At 35.7% G+C, this 15,365-nt stretch overlaps 1 protein-coding gene across 1 annotated transcript; it reads right to left on the bottom strand.

Moving 5' to 3' along the window:
• Positions 1–10,813: 10,813 nt before the first annotated feature.
• Positions 10,814–13,717, bottom strand: SKIP4 (SKP1 interacting partner 4). Its single transcript, XM_088956862.1, has 3 exons — positions 13,655–13,717; positions 12,035–12,539; positions 10,814–11,486 (listed from the first exon to the last, which is right to left on the bottom strand). The coding sequence occupies exons 2-3, from the start codon at positions 12,514–12,516 to the stop codon at positions 10,889–10,891; spliced, it is 1,080 nt and encodes a 359-aa protein (XP_088812988.1). The 5' UTR covers positions 12,517–12,539; positions 13,655–13,717; the 3' UTR covers positions 10,814–10,888.
• Between the last annotated feature and the right edge of the window lie 1,648 nt (positions 13,718–15,365).

The raw sequence follows: 15,365 nt of genomic DNA, 5'->3' as shown, positions 1-15,365 counted from the left end.
AAGATAGGGAACAAGATCAAGACAGGAGGAAAGACTACATGTGCATGACTGGCATGTGAATGGGCTTTTGTTGCTTCACGGGGTGATCACCAAAGCATGGAATTTAATAACTTGGTCTTACTAAAATTTTGGCTAGGAGCTATGAATGAGGTATTGGGATCTGCAAAATGCATGTGTTATTATCTGTAGCTTTCATATATGCACAAATTGTACTAAGGCCCTGTTCGCAGTGAGTTACTTATCCAGGTAAATGCACTTACCTGGGTAGTTGTTTCCCAGGAAAGATTTACCCGGGTAAATGTATTTACCCATGTTCTTTTAATTTATTTCCTATGTAAATAAGAGAATGCCCAGTTTATTCATAAAAATCTATTATTGCAAGGGGCATTTTTGTCCCTTTCAAGTGTTGGCAACTTTCCCCCAAATAGGAAAGTTATTTATGCACCTAGTAAGTGATACCTAGGAAAATAAACTTTCCCTAGTCCCCACATAAATCTGAAAAAAGAACATGGGATTTTTTGTCAATGGGAATCAAAATCTCACTGACCAACTTTCCCCCTCTCAAAATCCAGAAAAAGAACACCCCCTAAGAAGACTCTCCTCCAGTAAGCAATAATCCCGGTTAATAAACAAATGTCCAGGAGATGAATTATCACATTTAAACTAATTAAATCCTACACAATTATAGTTAGTTAGTTTCCTGTGAGCTTCAAGTGTCTAGTAGGTAGGAAGTGAACCAGAAGATTGAAGCCCTATTTTTTAAATTCTACCCATTGCATTTCAAGGTCATCTATTATCATCATCATCATCATCCAAAGCTTATCTCGGCCATATGGGATCGGCTACATGAATCCTGTTTTGCCTCTACTCTATTTAATGCCATTCATAAATAATCCGATATACTTGGCACAAATTTTTCACATTGCTAAGCTTTTGCTGCCCCCAATGCATTAAACCTTTGAATGGTACGTGACGACACAAATTCAAGGGGATCTTATTAGCATATATTCATTGAAAAACAAAAGGCTGTGTTTGGAAACAATGCAAATAAGTATGAATGCAAATGTGTAGAGTGTAAAACAGTCCATATGAATTGCAAAGTTGGGTTAATTTTGCACCAACAAATTTACCTTCTTACCAAACAGACTTCAGCTGTAACGAATGCAAACACAAATTCCAATAAAGCATATCCCTTTTTTATTAAAGGCCCACTTGAATGCAAATTTACTTCTTTTTTATTGATGTACTTTCACATCTTATTATCAATGTAAATATGCATTGGTCTATCATTTGTCAATGCATAAATGTAATGTTGCCAAACACAGGCAAAAGTGAACCAGGGTGCAAATTTACCCTGAACCAGAATTTACATTTTATTTGCATCATTTCCAAACGCAGCAAAAGAGAAGAGAATGTACGTTGTAAAATGAAACAGGTTCATCCAACAGACAGCCCAGGACAATCCAACTGGACCAGAAAAAACTCAAGTCCAGAATACCAAGACTACGACACACATAACTGCTCCACAGTCCACACACGCACACACACAAAAGCTTAGAGAAACAACAAATGTAAGGCTATTTTGGGAGTGCTTAAAAACAAGTGCTTATTTAGGTTGGGACCACAACATAAAGCATTTATTGGTGTTTGGGAAATAAGCCCAAAATAAGTGTTTATTTTAAAAATAAGGGCTTTTTTTAAGCCCAAATTTTTAGTTTTTTTTTAAGTACTTATTCAAATTTTTCTCTCAGAGTTGTCCTTAGTAAATTTTTTAATACTAATTATACCCTTTCAATATTATTACTTTTAGCAACAACATTGTTACTTTTATGAAAACAAAGTACTTTTAATGAAAACACTTTTACGAAAATACTTTTATAAAAGTACTTTTATGAAAGTGTAAAAGCACTACGAAAGTACTTTTTGCTTTTATCAAAGTACTTTACTAAAGCAATTCTATCAAAATACTTTTATTCAATCACTTTCGATTGGATATTTTGAAATTTTGAAAGAAAATGAAGGACAAAGGAGTCACAAGTGCTTATTGGAGAAAAAGACCACCAAATGTTCAATATAAAATATAATTGCTTATTTTTTAAAATAAGCACCTGAAAAAGCTGGGTGCCAAATGTAAATAAACACTTATTCGAATAAGCACTTATTTTTAACATAAGCACTCCCAAACATGGCCTAAGACCCAAAGTACAAATCTAGACCCAAAAATATCCCAGGCCAGCCCCACCCCTACCTGGGCCCAAAGATCAAAACAACAAGAAACACCAACCAAATTCACAACATTTCAGTTTTTGCTATTCAGAAATTGTGGCGGTCCAGAAAAAGCCCAAGAAATGAAACCTCTCCATTTGCTTGATGCTTCAAAGGCATTAATGTAAGTGCCTAACCTATACTAGTTACTACTTCATGGACGTCTCGTGTTTAGAGCAGTTAATGGGTCGGGTCTATCCAACAGAAACCAAACTGAATGAACTGATTATATCGATTACATCTCTGATTCCAATTTTTGGTGTATAAAGGTCTCCTTTTCATATAAGTTTTGTTCTATTTTGTGTATAGGAGAGTACATTTCATAGACAGTATGTAAGATAGTTTTATAAACTATAAAGGTCTTACTGTCATTTTTATCATGAATGGAAGGAGTACAAATACAAATATGTATAAAGGTCTTACTGTACATATTTATATTTGTACAAATATGTATAATGCAAATACATACAAAATGATACAAGATACAAAGCTTTGCGCTATACATATTTGTATTTGTATTCCTTCCAAACTGAGCCTAAGTTATACTATCAAAGATTCAAGTAGTTTTTCACAAGTAATTATTCATGTCTAATAAAATCGGGTCAGAGCTAATTATCCTGATTAATAATTGGTTCAGTTCTGGTCTTTTTATAAATCGGTTCAGAACGGGTCCACCTTGCCTCGAACCAGACCCGACCCATTGACAGCTCTACCCATCTAAAGACTGAAGGAACCAGATTAAAGCTTTTGCAGGCCTTCCTTTGTCATTAATTAACAAAGTGTCACTTTCTGTATGCTTGTACAGATAAATGACATTTTCTGAGTGTTTAAATAACGTGTCTCCATTTCAAGATATAATTTGTCGAAAAAAATATATTTTGGCCAAGAATAATATGAGGCCCAAATTTAGATTAAAACTAGTATAAAAAATAAAGATTATGAAAGTCCTCCAATTCAAAATGTATTTAGAAAAGTATATTCAATTTATGAATCGAACAACCACCTTCAGAATATGATTTAGAGTAGTAAAAACTAAAAAGAGTTACACTACTTGAGGGTGGTCCAACCAAGCATATTCACACATCCTGTTCTCATCTCATATATTGCCTACCCAGTCAGATTGGTATCCCTTTTTTGTGAAATAGGATCTACCAAGGTTATCAAGTTCTTGGAGGGGATTTATACCAAGTCCATACCCTCTGCCTCCAGAAACATATTCTAGAGCTGTTGCTGCTAATTTTCTTTACCTTATTTCTGGAGGATATGCATGTGGTAACTTTGGTATCCAAATATTCCCTCCATATTCTCTTCCATGAAAGGTTGAATTTTCTGCTTCATTTGCAACAAGATGTCCCTGGTGAAACAAGGGTGCTTATTGTGTCAAGACACTTCAATTTGGAGAGTAAATTCTGTATTTGATATTGTCTCGTCATGTCCTTGCCACATCCAAGTAACATAGGTTGATGGTGGACATAACTTGAGCTCTTGCCATCTGGATAAAATCCTCTGTGAATGTGTTCTTTCTGCAGGCACATTATCTATGTATAATAACACAAATAAAGAGAACAAGAAAATGGACAAGTGGAATCTAGGACCTTAGAAATCATGTCCTACTGAAGTGGTATCACTGTGGCTAGTTTTTACATCTGTTCATGTTCTTATATCTAGGGATTACAGGTACCAACCATTACGTCTTTGTTCTTGGGCATTTACCACCATCCCAGCCATCTTATTTTAGTCCACAACAGATTGAATTCTTCATATTGGTGCAGAGAGTTTTCCCATCTCATGAACTTTCCCTCCCCATTTCCTGTCTCATTCCAGAGAACCAGTAGTCCATCGAACAAAAGAGATTAGCTTTATTGTAAAGATGCATGATTCATGTCCTTGTCTGGTGGTACTCCATCTAGCCAATCTTAGAAGAACAAAATAATACTGTGTTTCCTCAACGTTAATGTATTAGGTCCTTGGTTAAGATTTTACAGAGCTAGTGGCTCTTACAAATGCACTTTGTAATAATCTATAGCTCCGATACAAAGTTTTGGAAGTTCAGTCTTGAAACAAATTACACATTCTTAAAACAAATGATTAGTCTCCTTGAACATAAACAATGACTAATACTACTAAACTAGAGGCAAACATCATGTTAATATCAAATTCCAACTATGCCTAGTGAAAAAATAATAATCTCGTTTAGTTTCATTCTATTAGGACTTAATTTTCAGGTTTACCTGTTGTTAGATATTAATAATTACAGGTTTTTCTCTAGAATTTCAATCATTGACTAGGATAGATTCCCAAAACAGAATGCTAGCTGCACTTATAGTCATCCACGCATCAGGATGGCAAGAATTATCTGCCCTCGTTGTTCTTCCATTGACGTCAATGCCTCACAACTTTGCCAGCTCAATTTCACAGGAAGCTATATATGGTAATTAATTTCATAATAGCAAGCTTGGTCATAACAATCCAATTAGATAAACAGAAATGATCTCTTTTTTCCCACAAACACAATTCTATAAATCATTGGCAGATAGAAGCTTTTCAATCGTTTAAAGAACTTGTAATTAGCTTACTGAATGCACAGACGAGAGATTCATAATGTTGTGATTATTGTGCATGACACGCAAGACCCAAAGTATCAAAATTTAGCCAGTTTGGCAGACATCTTCAAACCATCAATGACAAAGCAGTATTAGGTTTTCAAGGAGGTAAAGAGATGAAAATAGAAGAAACAGTGTTCTCGTAAATAGAATATAAGTTTCATCTGTTACATGAAATGATTCATCAAAATAAAGCTTTTGGTCCAGATAATGGCGAATCAGTACTGAATGCAGTAATTTACGGGATGCAGAAAACTATGGAGATGGGGGTAAGAAAGCTAATAGTTGAAGGTGACTCCAAAATAGTAACAAGTTGGCTAAAACAGAATGAGAAGGCTCCTTGCTTTTTTAGAAACAAAATCAAACAATTCAAGAGGTTCTCAAGGGATATGCAACTGATAATTCAATGGACTCCTAGTTCGGCAAATGGTATAGCTGACCAACTAGCAAAGCAAGGGGTAAACAGGGCAGTGTGTTTTTGGGCTCAGTTGGAAGACTGAATATTAAATTGTCTTTGTATTTTCTTGGTGGTAGCCGAGGCTGCCTTTGTCTTGTACATTTCTCTTTATCAAAGTAATAAAATTTGATGTTGATGCTGATCAAAAAAAAAAAAGGCTTTTGGTCCAGATAAACAATGAGCCCAATTTTAAATGGTACTTAGAGACTAATCAACTGATTTCATAAAATTTAAAATGTATTCAGATGCTATTTTCTATTCTTGTTTGCAAAGTGAGTACATAAGCAAATAAATAAACAAATGTTCTAAAATATGTTCACAAATGTTGGATTTGAATGAAAAAAATGATTTGAGGAAATCTAAAGTGGTGACGATGTTAAGCACAAATAAACTCTAGCCTAGATTAGGCACCGAAACAGTCTTTTCCATCCTTAGGAACCTTCAGTATAGCCTCCAATCATAAGCTTTCTACTACTGATGATGAACTTTTGTCTGATAGGGGAGTGTTTTAAAGACTGCTTGGGAAGTTGTTATATCTCTGCATGACTTGGCCAGATATTTCCTATACAATGAGTGTTATTAGTCAATTTATGCAATCTCCCAGAGATACACATTTAGCTGCTGCAGAAAGAGTTTTGTGTTACTTGTAAGGTTCTCCAAGGAAAGGTATTCTGTTTGGCAAGCATGGACACATGAAACTGGAGGCTTACACTAATGCTGATTGGGTTGGATGTATTGATGATAGGAGATCCACATCGGGATATTGTGCTTTGGTGGTAGAGAACATTGTTTCATGGAGGAGTAAGAAACAGTTTGTAGTTGTCAGATCCTCTGCTAAAGCAGAATACAGGGCAATGGCACATGGTGTGTCAAAATTACTATGGCTACAATCACTTTTAGAAGAATTGGGAACTGAATATGAAAAGCCAATGATGCTCTATTGTGACAGCCAAGCAACTATTAATATTGCACATAATCCTATTTGATGTAGGCGCAGATGGTCCTGTTCATTTGTGGGCTCACACGTGTCGGGCAGTGGGGGTCAAAGCGGAACCAATCAGCGAAGGCGCGCTACCGTGCTCGATGGGTTTTGAGGAGCCAATGGCACGAAGTCGCATGGTGACCTTGGATGGCCGCACTCCCCGCATACGGACTCCATCTCGACCTTCTGGTCTCTGCATTCCCCAGGCAACCTCAAGTATAAATAGGAGGTGACCCCCTCTAGGTAAAGGATTGAACACCTGAGCTCTCTCACTAGCACTTGAGATCTCTGACTCTCTTGTGACCTCGTTTGGGTGTTCACAACTCAGACCTCGTCTGCTCACCACCTCGGTACTAATTTGACCGTCGGAGTCCCTGCCTCGAGTCTCCACCCGAGGCCTCTAACGCTCTTCTCCTTGCAGAACTGATCCCCTAGTCCTCATCCGCCTTAGACACACAGCATAGCAGACCTCGGACCTTGGATTTCCATCACCTCAGACGTTACTCCACCGCTACCTCATTCCTTGGACCTCGGGCACCTCATCTAGAGACCTCATCTTAGGGGCGAATTGATAGTGTTGACCTCACCCAATCCAAGCATCAACACTATTCAACATGACAGAACTAAGCACATTGAGGTTCATAAACATTTTATACAGGAAAGATTTCTTCAAGAAAAGTTTGCTTGCCATTTATTGCCTCAGAAGAACAACTAGTTGATGTTTTGACCAAGAGAGTTCCAAGAGGGAAGCTGACAAACTATATAAGCAAGTTGGGCATGATTGACATCTATGCTCAGCTTGAGAGGGAGTGTAGAGAGACTGGGCCGAATGGGCCCTAGTATCTATTCCTTTTATTTTTTGTAGTGTGTTATTTATTTGTTTGTTAAAGCGCCTGTTACTTCTTTTTTATAAGTTTACTTTAACTTCTTCCTTAGCTGGCCGCCCACTTATGGGCATACTTGTAATTAACTTAATGAATGAAGATTAACAAAATGATTATAGAGGGGAGAGAGGAGACTATCGAACTCTTCTTCTTCTCCCTCTTCTTTTCTTCATCTTCTTCCTTATACTGATGTTCTCTACTTTTCTTCTACCTTTCTCTCTACTTTTAATCAAGTTTATATCAGTTTTAGAGGACTGATTTACTTCTATACATAAAAATATCCATCACCTAGCCTTGCCTTGGCACCTTGAAAACTATGGCCGCCCCTTTCATTAGCTTATATATTCACAAATAAAAACTGAATACAAAGACAAGTATGGCCTTAGTAAGTCGGCTACTTGTAAAAACTAAACAAGCACTCTTAACTTAAACATAAACTAATGGACCTTGGACCCAATAACTCCCTAACTATGCTATGTAAATAGCATATTTTTTAGCTATCTATTCTTGTGTGTCATTGAGGTATTTAATTTTTTGATAATAAAATAATTCTTTATTAAAAGGAAAAGGAGAAAACAAGAAAGGTGATCATAAGTCACCCAAGAGAAAAAAGAAACAGAAGTCCACCTTCCAACCAACACCAGACCCTTGAACATACTCTTCAAACTAAAAAACTATAGAGAAAAAACCCACCAAACCCATACAAACAAACACGAAATCAATCCACCAACTTAGGAATAAAGCCTAACTCTAGTAAAAGCATTCCTCATACTGTCAGACTTCCGGTTGGGCCTTTGTTTAGTTGTGTATCACTACTAGAGTACTAGGTTAGGGAATTTTCTGAAAGGTGGACTTTATGAGAAGTTGTGTCTTGGGAAAAAGTGATAAGCCACCATGCCTCCACAAGTACCATCTAGGCAGTTGAAGACTTGTCTTGCCATGGGTAGGAGCCCAAAGTGTAGAAATGAGTGCAATCAAGCTGATTTAACCTTATAATGTGGCATCAGAGTTATTGACCACCATGCTATAGTCTTCAACTTGCCTTGTATGAGAGAAATGTAGATATGAGTGTGATCAAGGTGATTTAACCTTATAATGTGATGTAAAAACTAATTTCCAACATGTTGAAATCTTCAAGTTACCTCGTTTGAAAAAAGAAAAAAAAAAGGCTTTAAAGCATTTTACCAAGATTACCTTATTTCTTTCTAGGCAAGCTAGCTAGTACTAGCTTGAGGGGGAGCATTCAATTATTTTAGTGAGCAAGGGCTATTTTGGGAAGAAAATAAATACTCAAGGACTTTAATGCAATACCAACCCCATTGGGGATTTCATTTTACTTTTGTTAGACCCCAACCATCTCCGTTATTCCTGTTCTCTCTTCTCTTCTACCTTCTCCTTTCTCCCTTTCTTCTTTATTCATTTATCATAATAAAATATACAAATTATAAAGATGATCTGTCATACTATTATACTATTTCAATCACCAATTTGAATGGATTGGCATCTCAAATTTGTGCACTGTACAATAACTACCAGATGATTATTTTTATAATAACAATAAGGAATCTTATAGTGTCACATCCATGATTAAATTATGGACCCTCAATTTATTTTCTTACTTCAATCCATATCCTTTTTGGCCTGCCCTAGCTCTACTAACTCTTCAACTTACAACAAGTCACTTCTCACTGATCCTGTAGAATGTTTCATCTGCACATGACCATCTTGGTCTACTTTCCCAATTTCGTCACCTATTGTGGCCATTCCCGTTATGGATATGTTCATTTCTAATCCTATCTATGCTCATTTGTCAACTATAACACATTTTGTTTTTATTCTTCCAGGCTTATATGCTTTGGGTGGCTGCTCTGGGGAGATGTCTGACCAAGGAAAGACATTTAAGGAGGCGCTTGCAGATCCAAGAGGACCAAGACGGAGCTACTATCTCTGTGGGCAGGAAGTGGGATCAATAGAACATTTGCATTCACTGCCCTATTGCTGTGAGAACTTGGGACCATTTTATTGGAGCAGAAGGTGTATGTTGGACTCTGCCTAGATCCCACAAAAGACCTGTTGCTGGGTTGGTCCCTGCCAGGTATGAATAATACAGGAAAATATATCTGGAAATCCATTCCTGCAGTTGTGACCACAACCATTCGGACTTTAAGAAACAACAGGCTGTTCAGAAGCAAGTCCAAGGATGTGGATGACCTAATCAGTTTTTCAGTCGAAAAAAATGCGTCCTGGATCTCCATTGTAAATGATTTCAGGAATCAGAAGACATTTATGTTATTGAAATCCAAGAGTTTGTGGGAAATTTGATGTTTCCTTTGGTTCCAGCTGGGGCATGTTGTCTTGCTTGGGGGCTGGTTGCCTGTTGTACTGTATTTTTCCTCTGTTCTTTTTTTTTTTTTTTTTTGATAATATGTTTCCTCTAGTAATAAAATTTTTAACTTACCTCTTTAAAAGAAAGGAAAAAAATTATAAATTTTTGTGAGGATCTCCCATCCTCCTTACAGTAATATAATACACCATTATCAAAAAGAATCAATTCCAGCATTCACATTTCTGCTGTGCTCATTATTTTTTGGTATTACATACTACACAGGGATGGGGCAGAGCAGGGTGCACGTGAGGTGAGGCTCACTTCCACTGGCCATACCACAGAGAGACTGCAGATCCGAGGGTGGCAATTAACCATCTGGAGGGGTTCCAATTGACCATCTCAACAATGGGTCATGAGTGCAGCAGTTGTCATGCTTTTAGAATTTTTTCTTGGATGCCCAACACTCAGATCCTTGCAACATTGCTAGCCTTGGGACCATTTTTACAAAATTTTCCTTTCTACCCTTAGTGGTATTCTCCCATCACATTCTTGATGCACCCCCTTCATTTTGTCCACCCCACACTAATTCTATGGGAAATATCTTCCTTAATCTCTCATTATAAATTATTGAACAAAGGTAACAAAAGAGGGCATCTTGAGATATCTCTTGGTCTCCACCTGATTGTACCATAATTCTAGCTCCTGTTTATTCTAAGTATGATAAAAGAATGAAATGCAATATTTGACTTCATACCAAGGATACCTTTTGATAGGCTAGCAATTGCTACCTACCCCACTTATAACACACGTGTAATATGTATATTACAATCCACTCCTTAGGAGACGACTTCCAATACAACTGAGCTCCATTTACCTATTTCCTCACCAAGGCATCAATCATACTGTTATTCTTTGCTCCCTACACAATGATTATGTGTTTTTTCCTCAACCTCCCAACGGAGAACTTGTAATAAACTTGAAATGGTGGCTAGCCGAGGCTAGCTAATCATAAGGGGTGCCTGGTACACTAATGTTCTATACCATTCTTTTAACTTATCTCAATAGAAGTTTTTAATTGTTAATGATCAAAAAAGAGAAAATATATGTTGTCTCTTAGTTGTTAAACTTGTGATTGATCATCTTGAATGGATACAAGAGAAGAATCTAGGCAACACTTGCATGGCATAATACATAAAGCCATCTAGGTGGTGAGAATGCAATCTGGTCGCTACCAGTTACCAAAGGACCTTAAATCATCCAAATTGATGTAACCTCTACTTTGTAGCATCAAGCATGTATAAAAACCCAGCCATTCTTTGATATATAATAATTACAAGAAAGAATGAGTATGTACAATTCAAAGACAATTTTTCATATTGACAGTAGCTTACAGCTGATTACATCAATATCTGAAGTTAATGTGGGGATGGATGTGCTCACCAATGCCCCTCCCACGTTTCTAGCATTGTCTAGATCAATCACTACTGTACTAAGTCCCTTCCCTATAATGAAAATGCTCTTTCCAATTGCAACAAGTCGACAGGGAGGCCTTGTCAGCAGTGGTGACAACCTCCCCACTGGCACCCAATCCCTATTCTCATGCTGCCACATCATCAACCTGGTACCTGAGCTCTGATCCAGCACAAAAAGAGTCTCATCTACTACAACAGCAGGGCCTTTCCAGCCAGATGCCATGTCTGCATCAACATGCTGCCATGTTTCACTTGATGGTTCATATGCAATTGCACTTGCATGTGGCACTGTGGTAAAGGAACAACAGCGGATATAAATTTTTCCTTCAAAGACCACAGAATCTTGAACATCGTGGACAATCTTGGAGTCAGAGTGAGATGACCAACTGTTTGTATGTTGGTCATAAGTGTCCCATGAGTGTGGAGTGCCTGAATTTGACACTACTCCTCCAATGGCATAAAGTTTTTCATGTAAAGCTTCACAAACGCAATAAGACCTGAAATTGTTAACACACTGTTATGATTCCTAAATCCCCAGTACATTCCTGGACATCCTAAAATGTTGAGAAAACATGTTTTATAGGAAAAGGAGAAAAACATGCAATATATCTCTGCAAAACTTGAGTGCATACATAGATCAGGTATTAATAGATGCAGACATGAAACCAGAGGGCCACTCCTTTGGGTGGTCCCCAACAAGCAACAACCATAAGCTGCCTGTTCTAGTAGTAGCATGATGCCATGATCAAAATGGTGCATTTAGTGGTTCAAGAACCTGGATCAGAACCCAACAGAAAAAATTGGAATTAAGGATATGGGATCTTCGACCAGTGCAAAAGGACATACAGAAATCTAGTCTACAGATTTTCTGCAACTAAAAAAACAAAAAGTATTGACAGTGTAACTATAAATAAGAAAAATCCCTTTCACAAACTATAATCAACTAAAAAATGGAAGAGAATAAATTTCTAACTTTGACATGTCATAGACAATAGGAATCCATCATTCAGTGAGTTCAAATAAAGATTTTTAAAGGAAAAGTTACCTGCCAGTTGATAAGGGAGCAGCTTCTTCCCAAGTGTTCTTGGAAGCGTCATAGCAATAAACCTCATCTGCTGCATCTTCAGACCAACTGCAGCCACCCAACAGGTAAAATCTTTTCCCCAAAACCTCACAAGCCATACCTTTTCTCTTCAAGCATTTAGGTGGGGGACCTTGAAGGAGCTTCCAGCATCTCCTTGATGCAGTGGGGTCTAAAACATAACAGCAAATTTGTTCAGATTTGTCTTTGCACAATGCATAAATCCATGATTCTTCCAGATTATGCACTCGACGGTATGAATGGAACTCTTCACTGCATACCAATACCCTCCATCTCTTTGAAACACATTTTAGGAGTGGATGGTACCTACGCGGAACCCTTGACAAGCATATCAGAGCAATGTCATCTGGAAGCCCACTTATCAGTGCTGTATGAGCTGGTTTGGTTTGTCCAGAATCCACTTGGTCATTTTCCAGAGGCTCCATTGCATCACTCTAATTAATGAAAGCTCTAACAACAAATGATTTCAGCATGTAAGACATAAAATACTGAGCCATTGTCCTTAAATTATAATCGACAAAGTACATTCTAAGCTCTTCTCCAACCTTTACTAGAAAGAAAAGCATTACTTAATAGAGTGAAAGGGAATAATTTGCATCTCAAAGATCCGAATTTGATTAAATAGTAATTACAAATAGTCTATAGTATCCTATGAGAATCCACTTTATGATGAACATATGAAGGGGCTGATAATAAAGCATTTCCCTCTTTTAATTCTACTTGCCAATTCTATTGAAGTAGTGCACCCCTTAAGATGAAATATCAAAGTATACAAGGCATAGATTAAAGAGTGTATGGAAATCAACTTACTGTTTATAGCAATGTGGTCATGCAACTCACTTTTTTCTGTTTTTTTTTTTTTTTTTTTTTTGTAATACCATGCAAGTCAATTCAGGGAAACAATGATGGAGCATACAAGAAAAGCCACCAGACCATCCAGAAAGGTCTAGTTGCAGATTAAAGATCCTATTTTGTGGGCAAGACGGACTCCAACAGGTAAGCTCAAAGGTGCAATATGGTTTGGAAGTAGGAACCAAGAACGTAGATAAACAAATGAAACACTGAATTTAAAAACCAAAGCCCTTAGCAAGAAAGCAGCATTGCCAAAAGCCAACATGTCCTGGAACTAATATCATTCTGAAACAAAAGAATCCCATTACAGTTAATTATCAAAAACATGGTGTTCCGAAAAACGATTGTTCGTTCTCTTCCCTTCTTGTAGATGGATAATTAGAATGCAAGTCTTTTTTTTCGATAAGGAATTAAAATGCACGCATGATCCATTTGTAAGGTCCCCATTAAGATAAAATTTTCCCACAAATATTTGACAACAGAGAAAGAAATCAAACCCTGACTCAAAGGAACCCCAAATCGATGCAGAAGAAATGTTAACTAGAAATTGAATCCCTAATTTCAACTACGTACCGTGATGAAAAGCAAAAAAGAAGGACAAGAAAAATGATAAATCTTACCAATTCAAAATACGAATTTCATGGAAATTACTGAAATATATTCATGCAAACTAAATGGGAAGTTGAAATGAGCTTAGAGTTACAAACTTACTATAGAATTCCTTGCGCTCGATGTCTCGATCTGATCTTCCTTCGAAAACGAAAATGAAAAAGCGGAACGACTCTAGTTTCTTACATATAAATTAGGGTAAATTACAGAAACCCCCTATACTGTGGGGTCAGTAACAATTACCCATAACTTTTATTTGCATCACAACTACCCCTGACCGTTAAGTCAGACTAACAGAAGATGTTAAGTTACCAAAATGCCCTCTTAATAACATCAAAAGTATAATTTTAAAATGACAAAAATAGATACTCTATCATCTCACCATTCAAACTTTATACTAGCGTGGACTCATAAGATGCACATGGATTAAAAATCTACCCCATGGATTTATTAAAATCTATCTTATAGTTAGCATTTTACTAAAAGCACCATTTATAATTTGTAACGGATTTGATCAACCTTCCATTAGATGATGGTGGATTAAAAATCTACCCCATGGATTTACCATAATGTTCATTTGAATAAATTTAATCAAAAGAAAATAAGAATAAAAATATCATTTTTGCCCTTAATTCGAAACAGACAACCACTCTATTGGCAATATTTGGCCAATTTTGTTTTCTATATAAAAAAGTGTTAAGGGTACTTTTGGAAAAAAATTATGGGCCTAATGGCAAAACAAATACTCCTTAATGAAATGTTGATTAAGTAAATAAGTTGTAAAATATATGGGATGTTTTAGTAAAATGAAAACTATAAGGTAAATTTTAGTAAATATGTAAAACTGTAAGGTGTGTTCTATTAAATGACCATAATAGAAACACATAAGATTATACAATTGCTTTATATTTTCAACTTTTTAAATAATTAATAATTATTCATATTTTATATACTACTTTTAATAAATTATTTATAATACAAAAATAACACTAATTAATTTCAATTAGGTTTATTCATCAAACTTATGAAACTAGCCAACCCGATCAACTTGACCTGAGTTGGTCGGTTTTCTACTATTTTATGTTGGATTTGGTTCAAAAGATTTCCAATTCAACCAAGTTTGATCAATTTCACTTTGGCCATTTGTAAACCGACTAAAATTGAACGACCTAACCATGAATATATATTAATATTTTATATTTTATATATGATTTTTAATATGAAAAGTAAGAAATTTCCCATATTTCTTAGTCTAAAATGCTTTATTTCATAAATCTAATTTTTTAATTTATTTTTTATTAATTATACTATAATTTTTAAAATTAAATTTAATTTTTAAGTTGAAATCTTTTGAACCAACTAACCATTTGTGAAAACCAACCCAACCTAACCAAGTCAATTTAGTTGGCCAAGTAACCTACGGCCAGACCGAAACAACTCATGAACACTCATAACTTTAATTAAATTAATAGTCTTATCTTCGATAAATAACAATAGTTTAATCTCCAATAATTATTGAAAATTTATAGCGAAAATACACAATTATTAGAAATATATTGATAATGAAAAAAATACAATAATTACAAAAATACAATAAATATTAAAAATATATTAGCTTAGTCAATAAATAGTACAATCTCAAATAATAGTTTAATCTCTACTAAATATTAATTAATCATTAAGTTATAACAAAAATAAAATAAATACAAATAAGTACAATAAATTAAATTAAAAAAAAATCAATAATAGTAGTTTAATCTCCAATAATTATTGAAATTTTTCTGTTAATTAAAAACAAAATAAACTTATACAT

The sequence above is a fragment of the Nelumbo lutea genome, chromosome 8 (genome assembly GCF_056320005.1).
Source record: "Nelumbo lutea isolate HS-2025 chromosome 8, American lotus-T2T, whole genome shotgun sequence".
Taxonomy (NCBI): domain Eukaryota; kingdom Viridiplantae; phylum Streptophyta; class Magnoliopsida; order Proteales; family Nelumbonaceae; genus Nelumbo; species Nelumbo lutea.
Note: the sequence above shows the minus strand (reverse complement) of the source record. Positions and strands in the feature narration are given on the sequence as shown.